At 39.8% G+C, this 24,369-nt stretch overlaps 1 protein-coding gene across 1 annotated transcript in view; it reads right to left on the reverse strand.

Annotated features, from left to right (window-relative positions):
- Positions 1 to 218: 218 nt before the first annotated feature.
- The window catches only part of glceb (glucuronic acid epimerase b), a 50,056-nt gene continuing 25,905 nt past the window's right edge, over positions 219 to 24,369 (reverse strand). The window contains exons 3-6 of the mRNA XM_018683502.2: positions 17,241 to 17,776; positions 10,684 to 10,929; positions 5,082 to 5,374; positions 219 to 4,484 (exon numbers count right to left, since the gene is read on the reverse strand). Coding sequence (XP_018539018.1) covers positions 3,753 to 4,484; positions 5,082 to 5,374; positions 10,684 to 10,929; positions 17,241 to 17,763 — 1,794 coding nt within the window. The 5' untranslated portion in view covers positions 17,764 to 17,776 and the 3' untranslated portion in view covers positions 219 to 3,752. The remainder of the gene's footprint in view (positions 4,485 to 5,081; positions 5,375 to 10,683; positions 10,930 to 17,240; positions 17,777 to 24,369) is intronic.

Below are 24,369 nucleotides of genomic sequence, written 5' to 3' on the forward strand. Positions count from 1 at the left end.
TTTGATCATATAAGACAAAAAAAAAAAGAAAGAAAAGAAAGAAAAGCTGAAAATCCTTACAACTGAGAAGCAGGAATCAATAAACAATTTGCATTTGTTTCTTGAAAAATGGCTAAAACCAATGACTGAGTTTGACTGAGTTGAGTTTGTCATATACCATTATGGAGACCTTCATTAAACTGCTGAGTCACTGTGAGAGACGAAGATCAAACAAGAAGTTTAAGAAAAATGCTTTTATTTTTAACACCTTTAAAAAGCAAATTTTTAAAGCACAAAGATTTACTCTGTATATAAACACCTCTCTTCCTTGGACTAAAAAATGGTAGCATTTGCACATTGTGCTTGGATTGCAAAGTCTATACAACCACTCTGGGTCTCCTGCAGGTGTCACGACCCCAGTAAACATTTTATTGCATAAATCACATTTGACCTCAGTGGTCATATGTTGGAGTCTTTTAATGGATAGTGGAAAGAAAAAAAAACACTTGAATGAGGAAAATGAAGTTGTCATACGTATTACACAGTGAACAATAATAGCAGCTTTCTTAATGAAGGCGTTGCACATTGTCCTGAAAAGAAAAAAAACAGGTAATCAAAAAGAAATACAACCAAAATAATGTGAGAATAAACGGCAGTTGTGCTTTTGTCTATCTAAAACAAACAAACAAACAAAAAAGAAATCTGATGCAAATGATTCCAACAAATGATGAAAAAACGCACACTTAAAAAACCCCACACCAAAACAAAAGAAGCAAAAACTTTCAAGGAGAATTTGCAGCTATTGGCTCATTTCCCTTTAAAACAGTAGCTGACTAAATGCTAATCTCTAGTTGCACACATCCCCTTTTTACGATAAGCAAGTTTTACATATCTTGTTTTTGCTATAATCTATTCATCTCTACATTTGAAAAACTAGCATTTCTCAAAAGGCAGTGTCTCTCCGTGACATCTCCAAGGAGACTCATCATTAAATGCTGAATGGAAATCGGTTTGCACAAAAATATACAAATTCAAAATGTACTTAAATCAATGACTTTGGTATAAACAAAATGGAGCCAGTTATTCACACACAAAAACTTCAATTCCTGAATGTTCCCTTTGAACTACATTTATCTACCTGTCCTGTCAAAATGGCAAAGTATGAATTATGCAAGTATTCATGGGAAGAAAATGCCACCAGGAAATGAACAAAACAAGGATCAGTAAGCATTCAGAAAAAGTACAGATTATCAAAAAGTGCACTCACACCTCTTCTCTGGGAAAATGTTTTATATTTTAACTTTAAAACCAAAACCTCAATATATGTGTCCTCCACCCACAATATACTTCTTGTTTTCTTTTTGAAATTATTCCTCTTTTCCCTCACAATATAATGACTTTATCCTCTAAATTTCAGACTGTTTTTTCTTAACAACGGCCCATATACTCTGTCATAAATCTTCTCTTAGCTCTGAAAGCAAGTTGAGTTAGAGATGAAGCTGTAAGGTCAGGAAGATGTAACCCTTTGTTAAACAAATGTTACATAGAAATGAATCACAAGCTTCTTTGATTTAGTGTTAATAGCTCACACTGTGACAAACTGAAATCAGACTGTCTGGGAAAATGTGTTCATCTCAAAGTTCACTGCAGTTTTATGAAAATGACCAAAGAAAATCCACCATCACTGCTTTCAGAAAGATGAAGCGACCTGATTCACCTGCTTCTCATTAATAATCTTTACAGTAGATCGATGAAAGCCTCATTGATGCTGAGGGCTCCACTTTGTTTTGTTGTGTGAGTGCGATGCCAGTGAGTGCTGACTCATCCCCGACTAGCGACCGCACTGTGTGCAGGCTCTCCAGCCTATTAGCCGGGTGAATTGTTAGTGTCTTGGTGAGCCTATTTCTCCTCGTACAGCGGTCAACAGGGCAGCGCTCAGATTAAAAACGCTGAGTTCATGCGCCCACAACAGCTGAGGTGCAGAAATGAGAGCCTGCTGGGACTGACAGCCTCTCTATGTTTGTCAAGAATTTACCTCCAGCTTTAGTACTCCTGGCTTTGTCTATTTAAATGTTATAAATTGACATGGCAGTGAGATGCAGATGTGCCTCTGCTGCTCACATTTCTGTCTCCTCCAATACACAACACAGACATCACCACCACCTACACTTGTATCCTGCAATTATCATGTGTAAGTTTGTAGTGTTACAGAAGAAGAGCTTGTCAGATGAGTTTCCGAGCAAACAACAACTATCTAGAGTGAATGAAAATGTAGCTACAACTAATAATGCTGATGTTCAAACCAAGAAAAATAAAGAGATATACATATTTTAATCTTTAACAATGACATGTCAAAGGGATTCATCTAAAGCTGAAGTGTGAGTTTAGTCACTACCACAGTATGTCCTGTGAACATTTCTTTTCTTTAGTGGGCTTTTGGTTACAACTAAAACAGTGTGTCACCTTAAACCATCACATATAGATACAAGCTTTACAGTGGCTTCAGCACTGACAACTAAATAGGATAAATTATTAATTACAATTCTTTTTTTTAAGATTATCGCAGGCTTGATGTCATTATCTTGGGGAATGTAACAGAACACTCAGGTTGTGGTGACGTGCTACCACAAGTCTTCTATGTATCTACTGAAACACGACCGGTGCAAGTCATATGAGCTAAGATGCAGCCATACCACTCTGACCAAAAACCCCTACACAAAAGCTCAGCCAAACACAGTGGAATTATGTGTAAGGAACCAAAAAGAGCAGCTGGTAGCAGAGCTGGTTTTACTCTTCTAAATCAAATATGATGGTTTGAGGTATTTATTCCTCAGGGCTGATCCATGACTAGCTCACTAAGCACAAAACAACATAACCCCCACCCCCACCAACAATAAAAAAAATGTTGTTATTTATCTGTATTTTAGAGAAAAGACCTGGAAGCTACTGGTTTGGAAGCAGAACACATTTGACTCTTCATCTTTTCTGTGAAGGGATGACATCCAAATAAATGTATCTCACCTAACACCTTAAATTGAAAAACAAACTTCCCAATTTAAAATTTGTATTTTTTTTAGGGTTGTAGGATAAAACAATGTTGCAGTGGAGAAATAAAATCCAAAAGTATTTTATATTGATTAGATTTTTTTGGCAACATTCTCCTCCAAATAATTTATAATATATTCTGTTATTTACAGTTTATTTGTTTCAATAAACTTTGCAAATCTGGGATGAGATGATAAAAAAATACAGTCTGAGAAGAGACTTGCGGCGGATGCATTAAAGAATGTTGGAAATGTGATTCAGTTTGAACAAGGAGTTTCATCTTTCTCTAACATTATATATTGTTATTTTAAACAACACACACACACACACACACACACACACACACACACACACACACACACACACACACACACACACACACCGTCTTCTTGAACTCAAACACTCACACTCTGAAACTAGGTCTGTGCATAATTACAAACACTAGCTCAAGGAAAAAAAAAACAGGAGAGGAGAGCTACTGTCAGTGTTGCAGAAGATATAAAACCTGCAACAGAGCACACACGAGAAAGTTTTAGAGTTGAGAGCTGCAGCTGACTAAACTTGTCTTTTAGATTATGAAACTCGACCAAAACTGGGACGCATACAGACATACAATGTGAGCACCTACCTCACATTCAATTATCCATTCAATCCTCACACACAGAAGCATATTCTCCCTCCTCTAAGTCATCATCTCGGCTGTTTACTATCTGTCGGTTACAGTCTGCCTAGTTGTGCTTGGCACGAATCCCTTTTAAGTAGTTTTTCCAGCGCTTAACCACATCTTTGAAGATGGGAGCATTGTCTATGGATGCCAGCAGCTGTAGCTGGTTAATGTGCGTGGTGTGGTAGTCCCAGCGCGCCAGGTTGGGCGCAATGCCCAGCATGAAGTGACGCAGGTCATAGATGCTCCCTGACCCTGTGTCAAAGAGCGGCAGCATGGCCTTCAGTGACTCCATGCCACGGCTGAACAGCTGCCCTGCCTCCCTGCCAAGTTTCTCTCCGGCTGTCTCAGTCAAGTCATAGAGTCCTAACAGGGAGTAGATGAAGCCGTTGAGGACAAAGGAGCTGGGTGTGGTGGGGTATTCCTCATACCAGTCATATTTGTTCATGAACACAGCTTTGACCCCGTGCTGCGCTGAAGGCACCTTGTAGGGTCCTACTGCCTTGAGGGCAGCATTGAGGTAAACCTGGTCCTTGGTGAGGAGGTAGGCTCTCACCAGGGTGGACATGGCCTGGCCCTGAGCCATGGCCGAGTACCAGCCGGGCTCCAGGGGCCGGAAGCCTTCACCCAGTTTTCGAGTGACCATGATGGGCCACCCACCTCTTTCGTCCTGGTTGCGCACCAGCCAGTCGCTGGCAGCAAAGAAGGCGGCCATGTGGGCAGTGGTGGAGATAGTGACGTTGTCGACAAAGCCACGCCCATGTAGGACCAACCGCACCACCCGTCTGGGCATGATCTGAGAAGGTAATCATGCGCAAAGGTTGTCAAATTAATTAAGTGGAATTAGTATTCAGCCTTAATCGAGAGATGTTGTTTATCATCTCTACATGTAGTTATTTAGTGTAAATGTTTGACAATAAGATGAAGATATATAGTTACATTTTTCCAAAAAATTACGTGTACATTTAATCTACATTTCCAATATTACAATTTTTAACATTGCTCAGAAACAATCAAGCAGTAGTTTTTGTGTAATTTGTTTTTTGACACGTGTAAGGCTGCAACTGACAATTTTTTTCCTCATTGATTAATCTGCTGATTATTTTCTTTATTAATCCATGAATGTTTTTGTCTGAAAAATGCCCAAAGCGATGTGTTCAAATTCCTTGTTTTGTCCAAAACACCAAAATATTCACTAGATGAAGAAAAACAGCAAATCCTGATGTTTGAGAAGCTGAAATAAGGATGTAATTTGCATTTTTGCTTAAAAAATTATTTGTGATTTTCAACCTAGTTGCCATTTTCTATTGACTTACCATGTAATTGTGTTAGCTCTCATCCTGTTACGCAGTTATTAGAAGACAGCTGACAGCAGCAAACATTTGGCATTTACCTTTGTGGCCTTCACAGCCTTGGTGTTGGACAGCCCGACGCCCTTCCTGAGGTCAGTGAGCAAGTCTCGGGTCAGAGTGCTCCAGGTGGTCCGCGGCCCGATCCCATACGTGATTTCATGATCTTTGAAGGCAATGAGCTGCGTGTTGGTCACATATCGAATGGTAAAGGGTGGGCCCTTCTCCGTGGTTTCAAGGATCACGGACACGCTGCCATTGGAGATGAACTTGATGTCCAAGCTGAGGATGAAGTCTTTGGAGTTACCCAGCTGGAGGGAAACACCTTCTGAGGACTCTGTGGTAGGGGTGAGCAGGGAGGGGGTGGGTAGGCGCAAGCAGCAGAGAAATAAATGTGTATAATGCACCAGAACAGCAGAAAAGAAACTGTATAGCTGTATGCATTTTGTCAGAAATAAATGACCAACCCCAATTGACTGAATTTAAGAACTTCTGACGATCACTGGATGACTATGGACTATTTTTAGCACGCTGACTGGAAGCCTTTTGCACTGTGTCTGTCTTCCTTAATACACTCTCCTTTGATGGTATGCTTCTATGATAGCTTGTCTTTTTACTCATGTTCCCAAGATTCACATTCTCAAATCAATAACAGCCAGACAACTTCAGAAATAATCTGCGGTCAAAGCCCTGCTTTTTTTTATTACTGGGTTCTTGTATCGTTATTACCTGCACAAAGTGCCTTACTGTGTGTGTGTGTGTGTGTGTGTGAAAGAGAGAGAGAGTGGAGGCAGACACACAGAGACAAGGTTCTCATGGGAAGTAGAGTACAGATGTGTCACTGCACACTGAGCTTAATTAGGAGGACAGAAGGGAGGGAACAGAGGGAGAAAACTGAGGAAAAGAAGAGAGAGTGCAGCAGCAAGATGGAACAAGAGAGTGAAAGAAGAAGTTGATGCACTGCAGCAACTTTTTATCCTCCACATCTCTTCCCCACAAAGCTCAGAGATACAAACTCAGATGATATTCAGTTTCCACACTGCCACTGCTCCACTTACACTATCAACTCTCTGTCAGTTTAGCTTCAGTTGCTGTTCTGAATTCATTTCAACTACCCATCCTCTGGAATGATCTCTTCGTTGGCCTTGTTACTTGGTCTAAAAAGCAGGGGAAAAAATTCTAATCAAGGCCCCCCCAAAGGATGATAGGAGGAAAGAGTATATGAGTCAAGAAAAAGGAGGGTAATGGAATGATGGGTTGCCCAAGTGCCCTTAAAGCCAGCCTGGGAGCAGAGAGAGTGAAAATGAGCCAATAGTGAGAAGACAATTGAGAATCAGAGACAGAGAGATCTCACATGACATGAGCTGAGAGAGCAGGAGTAGACGAGGCCGACTGAGACACAAAGGCAGTCGATCAGGGGGAGAATGAAGGAGAGAGCCAGTCTGGCAGGGGCCTCTGGATGACTACGGCTCTTTAATGCACTCATAAATCCATTACTTAAGGCAATGCAGAGAGTAAGTGGATTTGTACTCTGGCCCTGTGATTACTCTGCCATCAATAAAGGATGGGCAGGGAATATAGACGAGATTCCACCTCCTCTGCTCTGCTCTGCTCTCTGGCTGTTTAGCAATATGGCATGAGACAGAGACGACATGCAGCTGAAAATATGTGAGCGTAAATCATGCTGGTATACATGAGTGAGCGTGTGAGACGAACACTTTAAATTTCATGTACAGAATGTGTTGCACGTCAGTGGATACAACAGATCTGAGCAACATGAAAACAGTCAATACACGTGATTATCCAACCACATTATCCAGACATATACAGGAGCCATAGGGCCTATAAAAAGTATTCAGCCCTTGGGAATATTGTTTTTAAGATTCAAATCACTAATTATTGATTATTTCCTCTGTTTATCTTTTTGTCCATGAAAACAGATTAAAATACTCAGTATAATTTCCCATAGACCAATTCAAATTACTTATTTCATACACCTGAGAGTCCAGAACTTAAATACATTCAACCTATTGTATTATCATATATGACAAAGTGTAATATGTTAGTATTTAGCAGAGGCACCTTTGACAGCAATTTCAAGCTTGAGCCTGTGTGGATATGTTTTTATTTCATAGCCACCAATTCTCAATTGGAGAGAAAGAGCGCTGGACTCTGATTTGACCACTAGAGGTCTGTTTTCACTTTAATATTAAAGTCCCTTAGGATTTTCTCTGAATCAAACCAAATATTTATAGACAGCATTCTTCCTTTAGTAGCAATAAAATGTATTTAGATTCACTTATTATGTCTCTATCTCGCTAATAGTTTTCATTCAGGCTGTCCTACCAAAGCACGAGGGATTCACAGCATGCATGTAATCCAGCGTCACTGCTTCTGATATCAGCCTCACTGTTGCTGCTCACACTTCCTGCAGTTCTATCAGTATCAGAGCTGAATTAAGTTACTGTTAATGCAAACGGAACATTTCCCACTGTTGCTGCTTCACATACACTGGTGAAACACAGGTGGCTTTTACTGCGATGCAGTCATAGGAAGCACAATGTACTGCCATTGCTCTTAGTGATGTTCACCACTGTTTATCAAAAATGCATCTACAAAACAAGACTACGGTCATTTTCTGCATTATCTGGCAGTGGATAATTTTAAAATTTTTTGCAAGGGAACCATGGAACAAGAAGCAGAAGCCACGGTGAGCTGTTGGATGAAGAGTTTCAGGCGACAGGCTGCACACCTCCAAATCCTCAGCAAGCAATCGCAATTATTATTGATTGACATCTTTGTATTTCTGAAGAAGTAGTTGCTCAAGGTCAACCAGGGCTGAAATCTTAAGGGTTACAATTTTAAAGAGGCTTTTTATTACTATCACTGTCAAAAAAGCCACATTAAATCTATTCAGGTTTAATGCTGCATGAAAATAAAACATTTTAAAACTCCCAAGCTCAGTGGGAGCTTTTTAAAAGCACTGTAGCTGGTGACAGCTGTTCCTCCACTGCACCTGTATACAGTGAACACCCTGCTAATTCTAACAGGGACTGGTTTGTACAAACTGCATCTCTGAACTATTAACAGACCATGGGGGGATTCGGAAAATAAAGGTGCTCAGTGGAGGACAACGTTCATGCAGTAATGTGCAGATGGTAGATGGTAGGTTATTATCAGGGGACAGACGATTGATCCACTTGTCAGAAGCTTTGAGAGGCTGTTCAACACCGGTGCCCTAGATACAGTAAGGAGGAAAAAAGACCCAAACAGAAAGGAGGGAAGTAGCAGGGGAAGTGGAGAGAGGCAAAGACAGAGAGAGAAACTGACAGCAGAGGAAAACAAGAAAAGTTTGGATGAGAGAGCAGAATAAAGCATTAAAATGGATTGGACAAATATGATTGCAACATTTAAGAAGCGCTGAGGGGGCTGAGGGGTGATAAGTGGGTGGAAATAAGTAAATAGAGGTGGAAATGTAGGGATAGACAGGGAAGATTAATGGAGAATGAGGACTGCCGAGGAAGGGCAGAGAAGTGATGAAAACATGATGATGTCAAGGAAAGATAGAACTGTGATAAGGCAAGGTGAGCGAGGAGCAGAACAGAGAGAGCGAGAGAGAAAAGAGGTGTAGAGCGGTGAAATGAAAAGAAATTGTTGATGATGAGAGGCTGAAAGTGGAAGAATTAGGAGGAGGGGAAAATTACAGTAGCGACAGCCGCTCAATAGAGGACAGGGAGAGAGTGTGTGTCCTGGAAATATCAGCAGGAGATCAGATAAGAATAAAGACAGCTCACAGTCAGCACTCGGTAAAAGATTTTGACTTCTCCCAGTTCCAAAAATAACTGCCAAATAGCTTGTGTCCTTGGTCAATTTACAATTGTAAAACTAGGCCAGATTTCCAATCTCTATCATAATAGTCATATTATAATTATTATTGTTTAGATATTTAGACCAGAGATGTGCACTGTCACTACATCCCACACTTAAAACAAAAGAGCTGTACAGAACTTTTTTATAAATGAAAATGTGACAGTTCCAGCAACTACAGGCTTTACAGTGGACCTGCGTCAGACCTGTGTCAGACCTGTGACAATGAGGATCGAGAGTCTCTGTGGGCATTTCTAACGAGCCTTGGTGTCCAGAGAGATCTGGCAGACACACTCAAGCTCCTGTACACCAACACCAGCTCCTGAGTCAGAGTCAAGGGGCAGCCATCTACTACCTTTGAGATCAGGAGCAGAGTTTGGCAGGGCTGAGTCCTGGTCCCAACCATCTTCAACACTGCCACTGACTCTGTGGTAATGAACCACACTGCGGCCCATCGGCTATTCGGGGCCATCCTCAGCGAGGTCTGTATGACAGGCCTTGATTACGCTGATGATGTAGCCCTGCTGCTGAGATTCTGGGGGAGCACTGTGTGGCCCAGCCTCTAGGCCTGATGTAAATATAACAGCAAGGCAAGTCTTGGATAATCAACCCCTGTAAACTGTGCTCTATCTCCTCAAAATCTTCTAAATCAGTCAGAGAGAATTAAAATCTTACCAACTCAAAAATCCACAGTCAGACTTCATCCTTCCCACCACACCTGCAGCCCTGAATACAATTCTGTTTGGCACATTATGAAAAGTACAATAGGTGTCTAGAGTTTTTGGGTTTTTTCCCCTCTTTACAGATACATTTTTAGATGCATAGGCAAGAAGGCTTCACACAATAAGAGACGACTATGCAGTCTGAGGGACACTGGAGCACAGTGTCCTCAATGCCATATGAGCCTTGGAGTAAACTTGATTCCTTGGAGCTGAAACATTGCAAAGTCAGTCAGCTTTATTACAAGTGATGAAACTCCCCATATTCTGAAGGCCTGAAAGGACTTAATTATGCATCTATTTGAAAAGATAATACGGTGACGACTCAACAGCTCGTAAGGATTTCATTCTTTCAGCAATTTCCAAAAAATCCCTTAAACAATCATACACTTTTCTGATGTCAACTTAACTGGCAACAGTGGTTGAAGTACCGATAAATCACTTCTGATTATGTTAAAGATAATGACATCTGACTAATGACCATGGAGAACCTCAACCCAAGCTATTAGGCTGATTTGTTTAAAATATGAATATCTTATGATATTTTATGTCAATCCCACATTAAATACTCACAACAGCACCAAATGTGTATTAAATGGCAGCTGAAAATAGTCAGAAACAAATGGACAATTTACTATTTATTTCATTTTTCATTATTTCATTATTCATTATTTTGTTTTTTTTTTCAAAAATCTAGTGTCTAGCTATTTTAGGAATTTTTTTAGCTTGTTTAAATAGTGCAAGTATATATCTCTGAGCCATTTTTTGAGACTTTTTTTAAGAGACTTGACTACCTGTCTGAAAATGTAACATAATCAAAGAGATTCACCACTCTTTAAGTCTCTCTGCACTATAAAAAGCAATAGTTAACTTCCTTTTATTGAAGCTTTAATTTAAGTTTTTTTGTCCTTTGACCATTCTCGCACTGTGGCGGTGACTCACCACTGACTATCATCCTGTCCTAAGGGTGCAGCTGCATATCAAGCCTCCTGCAGCCACAGTTAAAAGGAGATAAGCTGCATGCCCTGAGGCTATCTGGACTCATGGACATCTTACATACCTGGAGCACTGAACTGACGCACGGAGGTAGCCCGGATCTTGTCGTGGACACGGCTAAGGCTGGCACCTTTTGACACACTCCAGGGCGCTGTGCTGGCCCGACTGTCTCTCTCCTCGGCTGTATCGTAGACCTCCATGTGGGGAGGGCGCTCAGTCAGGTTTTTGCTGTAATGGCTCAAACCGTATTGGGCAATCTGGATGGCATAGAAGTAGCCCTGAGGGCCCCACTGGGTGGACAGAGGCACGCCTGGGTGGAGAAGAAGGAGGTAGAGAGGGAGGATAAGGAGAATGATGTCAAATTAAATAAAGATAAAGATCTCACATGGAAGAGACCATAGACTCTGCAATCCTAAGCATCTTGGCTGTCTTTTCTGGTTGTTACTTTTATAGTGTTTTGAAATGCTTCTAGATCTTGTGCTTACATGATCATTTTGTTTATGTTAACATTTTTCTTTTAAGCTCTTTGCAGTCTATTTCAAGTAAATGTTCCATTTTATATGGCAGTTGTCATAACACCTTTTTTGGGGGCTTTAGAAAACAGATTTAGGAAAGACTAAATCTGTTTAACACAGTGACACATTGACTTTATAACCACAGTCTTATCGGAAAAAAACATACAAATTGTAAAACTTTCCAGTAACTGGATAAAACTCACTATGGCGATAACGAAGATTCAAAATTGGGCTTATTTTGTAAACAGACACAAACAACAGAAGACTGTCACTGTAGAAAAGCAGAAGAGGGTTAGAAGAAAAACACCACCAGCTATGGTGAATGACTGGACGTTGTGGTGAAATTCAAACTAATATACTGCATTTCACCGGAGGCAAGCATCCCTGTTCACACAGCCAGAAATAGCTCGGGCAGGAGAATCACTCTGATTAACAGATAGTTCACTTAAAGACCTTGTGACAGAGAGAGCATATGTGCAACCCAAACCCCATCCTTCTGAGAAGAAGAACATAATATACTCAGATTAGGGCTGATGATAATGTGCCTTCTCCTTTTGAACTCATCACCACTGCATGCATAGCTGATTACTTATGGTCTACTTTCCTCGTTGCCATTTCTGATGTTTTCCTAAACAAACTCATCTAGCAAAAAGGCTCTGTTTCATTATTTACTATTCTCAAATGTATTTGTCCATTTGCCTGACTCCAACTCAGACACAAATAATAATAATAAACTTTGCTTATATAACACCTTTCATACATATAATAGAGCCTTACAAAACAAGAACATCTTAACAACAGTTAAATAACAATGACTAGAAATTAACAGCTATTAACTCTCATGCAGGGTAAAGTTACAAATAATGCCATTAGTCTTTCAGTTCTTACTGCCAATATATTTATTAAATTCTTAGAAAATTTTTGTATCTGCTGGTCTTCCCATTGTTAAAACATGACATAACTTTTCACCTCTCAGCGAGGAGCTTTAACAAATACCTTCCACCCCTCCACTGTCTCCCCTCAATATGCCCTCTGCACACATCTCCCAAACAACCACTAAAGTAGAAGTCGATGCAGTGACAAGGCCATGATCCCTTCCCGATGTCCCATTTCACAAATTCGAATCAATGGCCTGCCCAACCAAAGCTACAAGCACTATCACTGAGGACTGAACCCAGGTTCCTGAAGTGGTGAATAGGTGGTCTTTACTTCTGTACCACCTGAGCAACTCTTTTCTACTTATTCTGAAATAAAGTGGTTAATAGGTAGCTAGTAACGGTATTTTAGAGGACTGCATATACATTGTTGTACATATGTACATTATTAGACAAACCAAACTGACTGCACTGAAACAATCACAGCCTCTTAAGTGTAGTGTGGCAGCCGCATCGACAAACAGATCTTGCACATTTTCCAGCAGCTCCCTGCATTATTATCAGGACAGCCCATCCACGCGACTTTTCCTCTTGATTCTTTTCCCCTTTTGAGTCATTTGAATGATTTCATCCGTACATGTTTAGCCATGCTTGGCCCAGAATCTAAGGATTTTTACCTATTACAAATTTTTACTTTAGATCTTTAAAAAAAAAAAAAAAAACAACAAAAAAACAACAGAGATAGTGTGCTCAAATTATGAGCTATTACTTGCTATTGTTTTGTAATGACTTCATCATAATGCACTTAATTACAATAATCTTCCTTGACATAGACGGTTAAAGTCCCTGTGAGATTAGAGTGTGAGTGGAGTGTAATAGGCTTGATTGAAATACAGCACAGCCTGAGGTCTGTGAATACTCAGTCATCCAGGTCTTGGTTATCCAAGAAAAGTTGAATCAATACAACTTGGCTAAAGCACTGCAAACATTCCCATGTAATGTATCTGAAATATAAATTTTTTTCAGTTTAATCACCATTTCATGAAACATGAATTTATGCTATGTTGTGTTCCATTTTAATGTTTATTAATGAGTAAATAGCATGGACCACTGTCAGGTACCACATACTGTAAGTAGTAAAGTCACACCAGCACCGCCTAACTGAGAACTGATACATTTGATTAATGCATTCATGAAAGAGCACAGGAAAACACACACACACACACACACACGCACACACACTCATACATCCCCACAAAAACACACGTACTTCCAATCCCCTGCCAGACTTTTCTCCATGCCTGTCTTGTTACTGCCATCTCCCTTGACAACTTATGTCAAATGACTGTCAAAATCCTAACACTCTAGCTGTGTGCTACTCACTGAATAACACTAAGTAATCCATGTGGAATTGACTGTTAAGCCTCCACATATTTTCATGATTCCAGAGAGTGGACTTGAACTTGAAATCTGCAAAAAACTAGGTCTTCTGCCAATTACAGTAGGTTCTAAGCCTACTGAAGTTAACAAAGTGCTATACCATCTTACTGATGTGGAATAATTTTCCTCCTCCTTTTTTATCACTTGCTTTGTTTTTGACCTCTAGCAGGTCAGCAAAACTCTGACGTGGATGAATTAGAGTAGACATTAAAGCTCCATTAAGCAACATGTTCAATATTAACTTTGAACCAAACGTCTGGAATATGTCATGACAATTACTGTGCTGAACCTACTGCGAATTAAGAATCAAATCAGTAGCTTCATTTAGCTCAGTTCTGTGAAGAAGTAAACTGGTGGAGAAAGCTCAGCATGCTGCTGGAGCTGGTGGAACCCAAAGCAGAGCTAAAAGGCCAGTGAATATTGGACTGACATATGTGAGGTGGTCAGAAAGGATATTCTTGCTGCTCTGTGTCGGCAGAATGTATAGCAAAGTAGGCAACTGCATGGTCGATGCATTTCTCTGGGATTTTTGTTGTCTTTCTGCCTTCTAGTGGTGAAAAACAGCTTAATGCAGCCTTAATTTTTAAATTACAGCTGCATATTCTAGCTCGGTGCATCATCATCAATACTGGAGGGGAATAATACTATATTTATTTAGCTTGCCATCACACTTCCTGTTGCTGTGTTTCACAGAACACAAGCAATGAGCACTCGACAAACTGTGGCAGCTGGCTGTAACACAGCTGTAGAATGAGAGTTATCACATGCGCGGTAGGTGCAAACCTACAGTGTGGAAAACAGCACATATGAAAAGAGTAAAAAGAAACTCAGTTTTATTCACTTTTGACAGAGACTGACCAGGAGTTGAAATGTTGCCTATTCTAAATACTCTGTGGTGTAACTACAATGGTTTGCAACAGTGTTCTGGATTCTATTCAGAGACAATTCGTCCAAGTCCACCTCTGTCTTCTCTAGAAAGTGCTATATATATATATCTTAGTCAGCAGGTTGCGTGTGCACACAGGAGTTAGGTTAAGAAGGATCAGGCATCATGTATGTGTTGGCACCAAGAGCTTGAGTGAGAATACAAGCATTTTATCAAGAACTTAAGGGATTTAAGACATGTTTTAGGTCAGTTTATGTTTAAGTGATAGTGGTCTGCAATATAACAGGGAGTGAAGATAAAAGGTAGTCAAAGAAAAAGCAAGAGGCACAAAAAAAACTAGACAGATCGTGATTTAAGAGGGTGTTGTTAGACAGGATTAACTACTTCCACTAATGATAGTGCCCTGGCTGCTGGAGCTTCATTTTTCTCAACTTCTGTTCTTTGTCTCACAGAGGCTTTGGTGAAGTAAGGAAAAGTAATTTCTAACCCCCTACTATAAAAGCCCTCCAGGAGATGTGAAACATTAAAAATGATGTAATTGTCTAGAATTTCATGAATCTGTCTAATAATAAAAATATAGAGAACATAAACAAAGAGTAGTCCGCCTGAAACTCACTCAGTCTAAAAACTGTTTTCATCCCGACAATATTGCAGTTTAAAAAAAACAAGTGACCGCTTGAGCCTGAGATATCAGTACAATGTAGGTCGGTGTCCAATGCTAAAATGCTAGCGCGATGTACAAGGACTGTTACGATATCTGATGTATATTGCTTAGGGTCCTGTTAAATAACTGTTCCATAGGTAGCAGTGTGCATTGGGAGAGACATGCTCCCATGACCTTGTTCAAGCCTTGAGGTACCTCTGACTGTGACAGGCTAATTAATGGCGTGCTATTTTCACCTATAAAAATATGCTAAGTTGAAAAGAGGTGTGTATGCTTGTGGATGTGGAGTGCTACACAGCAAATGGCCTTGGGCTTAATTAATGGACCTTGATAAATTGTGTGTGTGTGTGTGTGTGTGTGTGTGTGTGTGTGTGTGTGTGTGTGTGTGTGTGTGTGTGTGTGTGTGTGTGTGTATACACTCAAGTGTGTGGGTATGGAAGTGTAGATGTGTTTCCTCAGTTTTGTATTAAAAGAAACAGTCTGCAGGCAACTGAAGGGTGAGAATAACTTGGATCCCGGTGCTCAGGCCAGAAGTGCTGCCAGTTTTTGGCTATATTCCTGTCTGACCCATTTTGCCCTATGCATGCATACATGTGTTGTAGTGGGGTACAACCATGGTAAACGTTGTATAGTCTGTCACCCGAAAAGGTATGTAAGTGGGAATGCAGTTATGATTATAAGAAGTACTGAGAACTGCAAAAATAAAACAATGCAATTTACTGAAAAACAACCAAAGTCAATGGAACTAATCGACCAAATGTGTTTTCAGGCTTTCTGGCCTACCTCTCAATTCAGTTTTCTCTGTATCAGTGCCAGTATTACAGGCGCAGACGGACTACATGATATAATGGCATACATGTTTCCTGCAGATTTTACAATAAAAAAAACTATTGTGTGTGTTTCTCTATGTGTGATGAACAGAAAAACAGATTTCTGTCAACAAAGGCAATGTGGGAAATTGCACCATCCATCTCAACAAAAATACCAATTTACTGCTGGCAAATTGCTCTTACAGACACTGGCTATCATTACTCATCAAGCTAACCTCTGCAACTGACACTTTACTAGTGAATATATAATCATATATCACATCTCCACACCAAAACAAATGTTTGCATCTTGAGTGGAAAAGGACTCAGAACTGTGGACAAATAAATAGGAATAGTACCCCCCATTTTCACTGGTGACAATATGTTTGAAATTAGAAGTTCTTGTGGGAAAACTGATTTGAGTTTTTGATGTGAGAGCATTCCTATTCTTTTACTGGTGGTGGTTTAGCTATTTGATGATAAGGGAAGGATAATGAATATCTATTTTGTAATTTCAGGCAAGAATAAAGGGCCACTTCTTCAAGTGAGCAGGGCACGGAACTATATTGATGACAGTGTGGTTTGAACTAATAGCCTTTTAAAATGAGCTATCGATCCTTCCCGGCAATTATTTTAAAAGGAACCTTGAAAAGAAAACAACTTGGTGGATGGACTCAAAGTGTGAAGGAACAGGGAACATTCACTTAACAGACATCCAACAAGATATATATACAAACGAAATGCAGACTGTCTGAGTGAAGAGGTATATATTATAAAGACTATATATTTTTAATCAACTTGACACAAATCAGGTCTGATAGTTTTAGTTCTTACGGACGAGCGAATCATATTTGGGAATGGGCGGCTGAGACTATGCATGTGTATTTGAAATATGACCTTTTTTTAAATCAAGCCCTGATTCCTTTTCTCACAGATAGAGAATATACAATGCATCCCTTTGCTGAACTAGCCCTCATTAGGTAAATCACATATTTCTCAGTGACATGGGCTTTATTAAGCAAAACAAATCAGAGTTTATCATCAACCTCACTCCAACTCACTCTGTCTCCTTACACTAAATAATCTATATTGCATTGACAGTGTATGAGACAGAATGATTGTGGAAACCTGCTGATTTACTTTGGTTGACAGGAAAGTGAAATTACACTGAAAAGTATTTCAGATGAAAAAGAAATCAGTTCATCACATGTGCACAAGGAACAATCAGTCTGTGTGCATTTTTCCAACAAAATGAGACTATTGATCTTGGCTACACACACCTACTTATCACCTTAAAAGGAAAAAACGCCCTGTCATATTTCTATCCAAAAAGATAGAAGTTAGGGGGTTCTTAAATATATCTATATTCAGATGCATAGTGACTCAGTTTTGTGTACTTCAAACTGTGTTCAACTGTGTGGCCATCAATTACCTTCCACTCCACTTATACACTTGACACGATCTCGGACCTCCACATTGTATCCCTCAAATGACATGAAGACTCCGTCAGGGTGGTAGGGCTCACGCTGCGTGTAAACCTTTGAATAGCTGTGCTGGAACTCGAAACGATCGTAGCCATCATACTGCACCACTTTGCCATACACCTCAAAGTATTTTTCCATCCAAGAGAAGGGTAGGTAGATCTCTGCACCCTCTCGCCGCCCTTTAATTGTCGATTCATCATTGATCAGGCAGTCGATTTCCTCGTACTTGATTCCGCCAACAAGCCCAACAACGGGCGGGGGCTCTGGAGGTTGTGGAGGTTGTTGTTGTTGTTGGCTGCTGATGCTAGCATCCCCCACCTTGGGACTCGGAGCCACTAAGGCGGCGCGGGGCAGGAAGCGTAGGGAGGTGTCGCTGGAGCATCGGTTCCACAGCAACACAGTGATGAGCGTGAAGAGGGCACAGATGACGATGAGGGTCTTGTAGTTCACCCGAGCAGCCAGGCAGCGCATGGTCACAACTCACCTGCATGACACAAACACAAGGGGTACATTAGAAACATGTATGGTCGATAATGTTGTCTTATCAGTCAGAACAATAAATCTGTCATCTGGTATCGGCTTGTGAAGAAATTTACAGCAGAGTGGCAGCCTGCTGTGAAATACAATATAGCAGCCTTATTTTCTAAAAACCCAACAGTGTCAAGTCAAGTTATATGTTACTGAATCATAATTGACAGAGAGCAATGGATAAGGTGTAGAAGGTGCATATCAAAATACACAGACCTAAATGCATTCCATTACATCTACCTGGAATAACCCTGATTTGGAGCCATGACTTTACAAGATTTTTGTGTCTGAGTATTTGTACTGACAATGCAGTGAGCAGGACAAGCTCTACAGTGAGAGTGAACAATATGTCCTTTCAAGTCTTTTAAGTCTGAGTTTCAGAAATAGTCAAAAGTTTAGCAGAAGTACAATCTACCCTTTTAGCAGGAAACTGACTTTTCTGGACTTGCATTCACGGTGTATGAGACAGAATGAGTGGTGCCAGTTTCAGTTTTTATAAAAAAAAATTTGAAAACAAGAATGCATGGCTTCATGTCAGGATCCTTCCTTTCATCCTGCAGCACTTCTGTCTCAATGGTCCCTGTCTGCACACGTGTACATATACAAGCTGACTACAAACACAATTACGCATACACATGTCCAAGACACCAGAAGAAATCTAACAAGTCTCTAATCCCCAACCCTGATTAGTGAAACCAGGTTGCTGGTTTACATGATGTTTACACAATGTCTTGCTGGAGAAAACTGACTGTAACTTGATTATTTAATTGCATGTAAAAGCATAATCACTTAATGATGTAACTGCTCTGCTCTTAAAAAAGAGGTTTCATTTCCTTTTTCAGTCAAAAGTCAGATGATTTCTACAATCCACACATTAAATGAAGTTAAAAGTAAAATCACAACCAAAAGAAAGTAGCAAATCATATGATGTAAATTATAAAGCTGTATGGTAAATAACAGAGTTTATAAGCAACAGTAGAGGGTAGAGCACAACTTTTATCCAGTGATGCTCTCATTCTTTCATGCATTACATAAACCCTGGAGAAAGCTGCTTGGAACAACTTTCCCTAAATAGATGACAAGTTGTAATTTGTATCAAACACATTTTTGCTCACTGTTGTCTGGTGATTAGACTCTGTAGCTGTGAGTCATAAGCAGCTAAGCAGGACAGAGTTGGTAAATGTAGAGTCTGCTGGTTATACACACACATATCAAACAAAATAAAATTTTGTGTGGTCGCACATGCAAAATTGCAGGTTTGTGACCAATAAGAAGCTCTGGATTGTGCTTTGATTGCAACTGTGCGCATGTGTGTCTCATTTACTACCCAACCAACAACCACTGTCGGCAACTGGCTGCATTTTTTGCGAGTTTTTTGGTAAACTTGTTTCATATTTGCTTCTTGTTTAGAGTAGATTTCAAGTTACTTCTGCTCCTTAGTGAAACTTGCGAACTGCTCTATCTGGTACATTAGCGATTAAGAGGGTGGTTCAACATTTTGCAAAAAATGCTTATTTGCTTTCTGGCAGAGTTAGATGAAAACACTGATACCACTGTCATGTCTGCATGGTAAATATGTAGCTAGAGCCTGCAGCCAGTTAGCTTAGCATAAAGACCGGAAATAGTGGTAAACAGCTAACCTAGATCAGCCCAAAGGTAACAAAATCCACTTTTAAAGCACATTAATTAATACATTACATTTTACATACAGTTTGTTTATGGTATTAACCTTCTCATCTAACTCTAACCAAAGCAAATAAGGATATTTCCCAGACTGATTTTACATTTACACAAATAATCCTCGAGAAGTACTGGGAAGAAAAAACTTTTCTCTGATGCAGGCCTTGCAACAGTGGCTACTAGGCTAATCTAAAATTGACTTTAAGGTTCTTATGTTTAATTTTAGAGCACTGAATAGAATAATGCACCAAATTCCATGTTTTTTTAATGTTATCTACCATCATTATTGTATATAGATAGATACTTTATTAATGGAGACCTCAAACAAACTCACAAAGTGAATCAGACAGATTAATGGATCAATCAGTCTGGAATCACATTTTCATGTCCTCTGCATGTCTCTGGTGTTTTCACCAAGCCAGCAAGAAATCAATACCCATACCGAGGTCTCCTCCTCCACACTAATTACAGCTCATAGAATTTACTATTACAGTGACGACAGAGCCAGATGACAGAGGAGGGAAAGGAGGAAAATCATTACCCTCCCAAGTTCATCTCAAGATTTCAGTTTAAACCAAGCCACTACTAAAGGTCAGCTCAATTACTGTGCATTAATTGGACAACAGTAATCAGCTATAGCAGTGCAGCGTCAAATTATAGCACTAGCAGCCTCTTGAACAAAGTTAATGTTTCAGATGACACTTAATAAATAGAAAAGTGGACATCCAGAGTGCTTTAACAAGCAAAATTTGAGGGAGTGCAAGTTGTAGAAGATGACAAATAGGCTCTCTCTAAATTAAGGCTTAGGAGTAAAACTGTAAAAGCCAAAAACTGAATTTAGACTTTCCTGTGTAATAAAGGGATTGAGAATCATCTACTAAAATAGGCTCACATACATAGTTTTTCCTCTACAGAGCTGGTTCATTTTTGTTCTGCTAGAAAGATAGAAAAAACATTTTAAATACTTTCTTTTATATCAGCTTTAGTTTAAAAGTTTCTGTTGTTGTCTTCCAGTCAGTGGTGGAAAAAAAGGGTCTCTGCAGCTGATAAATTATTGCCACACATAAAAACTATCATTGATATTTGGAGAAATGTCAGCCTGGTGCAGTGATGAAAGATTGGACCGACGAGAACTCTGTCAATGCTGAAAATGCGAGGCGGAAGGCCTGGGGACTGCACCCTGAAAGATAAGTAGGACCAGCCCTGTCAGGGAACCAACCATAAATAATTGGCTCTTTTTATAGTGATTCGTTGCTAGTGTTGAGCTCAGGCTCAAGGTGGATAGACATGGGCTTACGCACTGCAGCATGCAGAGTATCCTAATGCCTCGCACTGACTAGGAGACAATTCGTCTAAAGCCATGTCCAATTTCAAGAACTCAATTTAAACTGACGCCAGAAGAGTAGGCACACTTGAAGAGGAGTTAATGTTGCAGGCAAGCAAATTATGAAATGCAGTTGGTTTATGGATCAAAAACCATTAAGGCTCCAATTCAGGTAACCGTACACTCCCTCTCAAACACATCTGACACACAAATAAGCATTTGCTATATGGCGGAACTACTTCTGGAGGCTGAAACAAACTAGAAACTAACTGGAGACATGGAAATTTCTCCAGACTGAGAAAGGGAGTGCAGAAAAAAGACAGAGAGAAATACTGACTGTGCAAGCAAGAAAGCTAAACTCAACAGGAACCACAACTTCATTTGTTCCATATTGCATTGCAATAAATTAAAAATAGCAGCAGATAAAAGTCAGTTACATTCAAACAGACTAATGAGATACACGACTCACTGTTGAAAATTCACTTGTCAGAGAGTGATTTATTTGGCAGAGTCTCTTGCAAATATCAGTCATGTTTTATTAGGACAGAATCCCATCCAGACATAGTAAACAGTGCTTGGAAATGGGTGTCAGCTTTCTCACACTAGCATGGTGACAAGGCCCTGTCAAAAGTGTATCCTGACCTCCACCCACCTCAGACCTGTCCTAATCCTGGCCTCTGTAACTGGGTGCTGGCTCTTAATCAGTACGTTAACCCTTTTAAATAATCTCATGTTATATTTAATACTATTTATTGGAAAGAACATGTGATATGAATTCAAGGACAGAACTGAAAGCAGGCTGTTGTATCTATGTATAGGCCTTATGGGGTGCTCACATGTACAGACTCAAAAACTGGGACTGCTATTCATGGTGAAATGGACCTGGTGCTGCAGCTCGGCACTGCCAGCTGAGCTTCAGAGATTTCAAAATGCCCCCAGTGGCACTACAGAAGTAAGTTGAGAAAAGCTCAAATTTATGCAAAAGTCCTCTGACGCAATGAGAAACAGGTGAGAGTCAATCACAGTCATTTTGATTCCCACAGAAATGGAAGCACAGAGTTGTTTACTCTGCTCCATTACTGGAGTGGGGATCACTTTCAGCACAAAAACAGGACAGCAGTGCCGATCAGCCCAGCTGGCTTGGGCGAGATTACTGTATTTAAACAGTTTCAACAACATGTACCACGAGGTAAAAACGACTGCAAACAAAGCTTTCTGTACAGTGTCTATTCAGAGCGGTGTATGCAAATTACACACTCAATGCCACACACTCACAGTGCTATGATGTAAGACAGGCCGGAGACTGCCTGTGACTTTGCACCTGTATGTGTGCATGCAGCGATAGGCTGTGCTCAGCGCTCTTATTCATTTGAATGGAACCAGTCCATCAGCACGGCAGGGGTGCCAGTACTGGGGGCTCTGGCAAAACAATGAAGGGTTGTCTGGAAAAAAATTAAACCTGGCTCAGCGGTTGCTGTAACACAAGGCAGGTGATGTGTTGCCAATACACTCGTCTTTCTAAATCCACATAAATATGAGTGATAACATTTTGTTTTATGTCCTGTTAAACTAAGCTTATACATACAACTCAGTTTAACACTGTTATTGATGTTGTCTTGACTGTGGTTTGACAAATTAAGATGTAAATCACACCTGCTGCTACACACAAGTTAATTACAAGGCAAACAAACAACATTTAGCTAGTTATGCAGACAGTAGCTGCATTGTCTCTAGGGTATTCTGACCCAGATTCACTTACATCTTTTAGGAGGGAGCTCCCACCAGAAACACAACAGGATCAGCTGCTCATTCACAAGCTTAGATTGATTTATGGCTAGGTCCTCCTGACAGGCAACCATTTCAGCTGTATGAAAAGAGACTGCTCTCATGCAGCAGCAAAGAAAGAAGTCGTGTGATATTGTTATATAACTACAAAACCTGTTAGGTCAGTGCAATCTTCTTTTTTATTTGTTTATTTATCATGAAGGCAATTTCCCCCCAACTTTAACCATGACAATAATGTTTTACTACCATTTACCATCTGACAGAGCAGTATTAGCTAAACTTAAACAGAGATAGAAGACATGTAGATGTGGAGCATCTGGAAAAGCTTGTTTATACAATATGAATGGACCTTTGTGTAGTCCACTGGTTATCAGCTGTCAGGAAGTTTTGCACAGATATAATCCCTCTGGTAATAAAACTGCTTTGATCTGGAAGGAAACCTACACTGACATAAAAATATATATATAAAAAAGACAGATGTAACTGGACAGGAGGCGAAAGACAATCCTGTTGGAGGATAAAAGTCTTCTATACTTGACAGATAAAGGCAAAAGACACTGGAAAACAAAAGCAGCTTTTCAGCTTACATGCTCCCTGTGTCCTGCCTTGGGAAATTGAACAGTGCCTGAAATAGCAGGTAGTGACTTGTTGAGACTTGCAGGTTTTTATTTGATGGTGTCATTCTTTGTGAATACCTTAATGATCAAACCCACACAATCTGTATTGATAAATGCAGGGGAAAGAGAAGAATGGAGAATATTTTTGTGTTTTTGCCCACGCAAACTCTTACCACACTTATTGTTTTCAAAACCACAGCAATAAAAGCCTGTAGTTTTTTGAAAGGCAAAGCATTACCTAATGCAGAGGGTCATTAGGGTCTATGCTCTGTCAGCTGTTTTTTGGAGGCAATAGTGATGGCGACAACAGCTACTGGGGATTTTTCAGTATTACAATTATGTTTACTTACACCATGGTACGCTTCCAGTTTGTGACCGACTTGTGAGTGAAATAGCCATTCTTGATATAAAGTGTGTTTTAAAAGTAATTTTCTCCTCAATTCAAGAGGCGCAGAATTAATATGCAGGAGGATTGGGCCATTTGATTATTTAATCCCTATATAAACAATAGATCTGTTTACAGTCAGCACATGATTAACAAAAGCCTGGCATTCACAGTGTTGCTATTTAGAGGAAGATTGCTGTAAAACACATTTTCTCATATTGAACAACTCTAAGATGATTGCTTGTTTAGGATTTTGCCTAGAGCCCTGTCACATATTTACAGGCTGGTGTATGGTGTTGTGTTTAGCTAAATGCAAAGAATGGAGCCAAGGGGGTGGAGCAGCAGTATTTCAATTCAAATCAACCTAACTTTATCAGTAGAAAATGACTCAATTTATATTAATACTGTAGCTATTTGGAAATATTTAATAAATAGAATATAGAGCTGAAACTAGATATATCAGAATACACTGATAATAAAGTTAGAAATTCTAAAGGTGACCTCTACACTTTCTCGCTCATTGAAAAGTATCTATGAATATAGAAATATTTTTAATTTCATAAAACTTTAACTATAGGATACAATTTGCCTCCTTCATCAGTAAATGTAAAATGTAGGCCACAAGTTTCCACATCACACATGTGCATGTTGCCTATTGGACCAGAATTAAGTCCAAATTAGCTGTGACTAATAAAGCAAAACCAAAGACCAAATGATTAATTAATTGCCAAAATTATCAGAAGATTAATAAATAATGG

The sequence above is a fragment of the Lates calcarifer genome, linkage group LG2, assembly GCF_001640805.2.
Source record: "Lates calcarifer isolate ASB-BC8 linkage group LG2, TLL_Latcal_v3, whole genome shotgun sequence".
Classification (NCBI taxonomy): domain Eukaryota; kingdom Metazoa; phylum Chordata; class Actinopteri; family Centropomidae; genus Lates; species Lates calcarifer.